Below are 4681 nucleotides of genomic sequence, written 5' to 3'. Positions count from 1 at the left end.
AAATGACCTGCTGGGTGGAACGGAATTGGAAAGGGATCTTGGAGTCCTAGTGGACTCCAAGATGAACATGAGTCGGTAGTGTGATGAAGCCATCAGAAAAGCCAATGGCACTTTATCGTGCATCAGCAGATGCATGACGAATAGATCCAAAGAGGTGATACTTCCCCTCTATCGGGCGCTGGTCAGACCGCAGTTGGAGTACTACATGCAATTCTGGGCACCGCACTTCAAGAGGGATGCGGATAACCTGGAGAGGGTCCAGAGAAGGGCCACTCGTATGGTTAAGGGCTTGCAGACCAAGCCCTACGAGGAGAGACTAGAGAACCTGGACCTTTTCAGCCTCTGAAAGAGAAGGTTGAGAGGCGACATTGTGGCTGCCTATAAATTCACAACGGGGGCACAGAAGGGAATTGGTGAGGTTTTATTTACCAAGGCGCTCCCGGGCGTTACAAGAAATAATGGCCACAAGCTAGCAGAGAGCAGATTTAGACTGGACATCAGGAAAAACTTCTTCACGGTAAGGGTGGCCAAAACTTGGAATGGGCTTCCAAGGGAGTAGATGCTCTCCCCTACCTTGGGGGTCTTTAAGAGAAGGCTGGATAGGCATCTGGCTGGGGTCATTTCACCCCAGCACCCTCTCCTGCCCAGGGCAGGGGGTTGGACTTGATGATCTGTTGAGGTCCCTTCTGACCCTAGCATCTATGAATCTATAAGATATCTTTTAAAATTATGAGGTCTTTCAGAGCAGTTCAGCAAATTTCTGTTTTGAAGCTGAAGCTTAACAGAATAGGAATGGATAGTAATTCTCCATTAGATGCAGTAAGTTACAAAAGAACAAAGGCCTGTACTTCAGGAGCTATTGCCGGATAGTTCCCAGATATGTTATCTAAATAAAGTTATGGCCTAGTTATATCACCTTCCCGGTGTCTTGTCTCGGGTACTGCAAGAGGAAAGTCAAGTCAGCTTTTGGTATACTTAAATCTCTTGGTGCTAGATGGGGTTTCTAACTTAATTAGAGTGTAGAAATTTTGAAGAAGCTAGTGGAAAAACACATTTATGTAAGGATGATATAAAACGGCCTATAGACATACATAATATGTATAACTGGTTTATAAACAGATATCTGTAAACAGATCAGTTTGTTTTGATTAAGTGAAAATCCAAGGTAAATAAATAATAATCAATTTTAGCAACCTCCTAGGAGAAAAATTAAGGTGTAGATATTGGTGTAATATTCTAAGCAAGTAGCTAGTTTTTGATTATGATGTTTTCCAAGCTCACCTGAGACACCTGATATGACAGAAAGACTTGGTGTTGTACAGGAGGATTTCCTTCTGCAGCTATTTCAATCATACAGTAACTTCCAGGACTGCCAACAGGCAACATATAGCTGGAAGGAAACAAAAGATCTCATTATTGTTTCTGCTGTTGACAGCAGAGCATTCAAACTTCATACACCAAGGGGAGGGTGAAATAGATGCTTCTACCTGTGTAAAGGATGACCCTCTCTGGGCAATAGCAACACCAGAATTTCTTTGAATGCATGGACTGAGAGAGACAAAGGATGTAAGTTTTTTGGGTTGTTTTTTTTTATTTCTGTCTTTTATTTGCCTTCCTACTGTTCTCAAAACCAGTGTTTGAAATGTATCGAGATAGAGAGAAAGAGAGAGATCTTTACATGTGTAAGTGGGTATTGATAAATTGTAAGTGCTAACTGTAGTTGACATATGGTCTCCCTAGTGTAAGGAATTGTTGGACAAGTAACATCAATGTTGAATGATGCTGAACTCCCTAGGTGGAAATTTCCCTTTCCCAGCCTACAGGGGAAATAGAAATAGAATAAGAAATGAAAGGCTGCATACCTCTGAGCAGTGAGATTACACTGCGATACAGTTATCGCTACTAAGGAAGCATGCTGTTAATGTACACTCTGGTACTGAGCTTCAGAGATAAAGAAGAATATAAGGTTAAGGGAATTTGTAAAGTAAATACTAGAAACATTCAATAAAGCTATTGAGAATTCTTCATGTTCTTTATGTGATGAAATCTGATTAATTATGTGCATTGTCAACAATAAAAATTCAGTCCTGCAAAAGGACTTTCAAATAATGTATTTTATATTCAAAAAGAAAATGAATGCAAACACTTATTATTACAGTAATGGCAGAATGTGAAAACATTGGCTGATAGCGTGCTTAAAACTGAACTCTGTTAATTCTCCAGAAACACCCTGCTTCACTTTGAATTTTCACATTTAAATGAAAAGGGTGTGCGATGTATCCTTCAAATTGTGTGGTTTTGGGAAGTTTGTTGAAAACTTGCTAAACAGAATCATCAGGACAAGTATCATTGCTCAATGATACTCATTGTAAAAAGATTTGCAGAAGAAGACCCTTAATGTTCTGTGTTCACAACTGAATTTTTGAAACTCATGAAAAAAAACCACTTCCACAATTTAACTAACTGCTAGATTTTTCATCTTGATAGCTAAATAAATATGAAGGCTATTATATTTTCAGCTGCCTGGAATATTTTGAACTTCATAAGTGTCACTCAGGTTTGATGAATAACATTTTGTATTAATTATTTTATCCACCTATTCTTATGTGCAATACCATGTCCAGTTCATGCTGGGCCTCAATTTTCCAGTTTCCTCAGCTTTTTGAAGATAATGGGGAGTTTCCTTTGATTTAAGTAGGCACAAGACTATGTTCCTAATTAATATATTTTTTTACCTTTCTGTCTGTGCATGTTTTTTTAATCCATAAAATAAATGCTTAACAAATGTTGTACTGTGGCATGAGATACTCGAATGAAAACTCATTTATCATTTTCAATGTTATCATGGACTTTTGCTGAAACCTACATGCCTGTAGACATGCAGGACATGCTGTAACTACAGCTTGTTGGAGCAGGTTTGATTAATCGAGTCTGCTGGTTTGTGCTAATTAGCATGATCCAGCAGCCTTGGTGGCTCAAGTATTCATCATCCCCGTGCTTCAAAATGATAGTGAGGTTGCTTTAACTAAAGCTTGTCGAACGAGTTTTAGTTAAAATGCCTTGGCCACCATTTTGAAGTGTGGGAAGCTGAATACATGAGATGCTGCTGGCGTTTTAATTAATGTAGCTCCTGAGAGCCATTCTAATTAAAGCACTCTCCCACCCCACCCCCAGAGCACTTGTTAAGATGACTTTAAAGACCTGAGTGCTTAAGTCATTTTTGAAAATGGCCTGACATTTCTCAAAATGTTATCCTTTATCTTTTCCTTTATCAAAAAAAATCCTTTAGCATATTGTAAGTTTAGCATAAGCTCTGCTTTCCCTTTTCCTTCCTATTTAAAAAGTGTGCCAAAGAAAACTTGCTAGTGTTGAACAGAGGAAGTAGATATAATTGTCTGCTGTTGTGGGAATCATGTAATTCAAATAGTCTCATCATTGACAGCATTTCTACTTTCCTATCAACAAATTCTCTTACTCATCAGAGAAGTGGCCTATTGAATGTTTGGCCTCTGATGTCAATTGTCTCCTTCCTGAATGCTTGTAAGAAGGAGCAACTTGTAAGAATCACCAGTATCACTCCTGAATTCTACCCAGGTCCTAGAAGTGAGTCTTGATTTATTATATCTTGTTCCTACTTGTTGTTTCACAATAATTGGGATTTCTTCAGTATTCTTTAAAATATCTTTTGAATATCTGACTTGCTTAATTTAATTTTTGTCATAGTTATTCTGGTCTCAAAGAAGATACATACTCAATAATTTTTTTTATTTGTATCTTAGGTTTCTTGATGATGGGCTCAAACGTGGCATGCCATCCTTGTAAGTGACTCCACTGTTGCAGAGGACTTTTCTTTAGGGTAGGCTTGATATCTAGTCAAAATAATGTTAGATATTTGGCCATTTTACAATCTATTTGGATTTCTCAGTTTACAGTATATGCATATTGAGAAAAAGTGGAATCTCAGCTCATCTGAGGATTCACAGGTCAAAAACAATGCTACAAATGTCACTTAATAGCTAAGAGCCAGTATAGATCCTGGGCAAAGATTTTTTATGATATCTTTCATTGAATAAACTATATACCGGGAAAGCTGTTAGACAAGCTTTAAGACACCAGGGGTGCATACAGACATTCAAGGAGGTGAGGAGGAAGTTAGACCAATCTAAGGTTGCCCAGTCTAAAGTAAGCCAAGATGGGAGGCTAGGGAGGGAGAGTTGAGGGCCTTAGAGGGGCAAGAAGACTATGGTGGAGAGGGAAATTGGGGAGATCAAGGAGTCAGGTGGGATCTTTGGGGGGAATAGGTAGGGTGAGGACAGGAAGGGTCCATGGGGGGGGCACATTGGGGAGGTTAGAGGGGGAAAGCAGAGTCAAGGAGGGCAGCCAGGGCCTGCAGGAGGGAAAGGGGGCTCTCTCCCCCATCTCTGGGGACCAGGGGCTATTTTAGCTCCCTGGCCTACCCCACTCTCCCTTTCCTAGATGAATAACTCCGTCCTCTCCTCCCTCCCAGATTTACTTGCTTGGCTCCCACTGCTGAACACCACTAAAACTCATACCAGGAGCAGCTTATGGGATGGGGGTTCTGGTGGGCTCAGGAGTGGTCCAAAGGGGGTTGTTATCCATCTGGGGGTGGGGGAATGGACTGAGGGACTAAAAATAGCACAGTGCTAGTGAGGGGGTAGGG

General features: G+C 40.2%; 1 protein-coding gene across 1 annotated transcript in view; it reads right to left on the bottom strand.

Annotated features, from left to right (window-relative positions):
- Nucleotides 1–4681, bottom strand: part of LOC112551503 (protein eyes shut homolog) — a 579454-nt gene that overhangs the window by 217817 nt on the left and 356956 nt on the right. The window contains 1 exon segment of the mRNA XM_025212766.1: nt 1282–1390. Within this exon segment, the coding sequence (XP_025068551.1) occupies nt 1282–1390 (109 nt within the window).

The sequence above is a fragment of the Alligator sinensis genome, unplaced genomic scaffold, assembly GCF_000455745.1.
Source record: "Alligator sinensis unplaced genomic scaffold, ASM45574v1 scaffold635_1, whole genome shotgun sequence".
Lineage (NCBI taxonomy): Eukaryota > Metazoa > Chordata > Crocodylia > Alligatoridae > Alligator > Alligator sinensis.
Note: the sequence above shows the minus strand (reverse complement) of the source record. Positions and strands in the feature narration are given on the sequence as shown.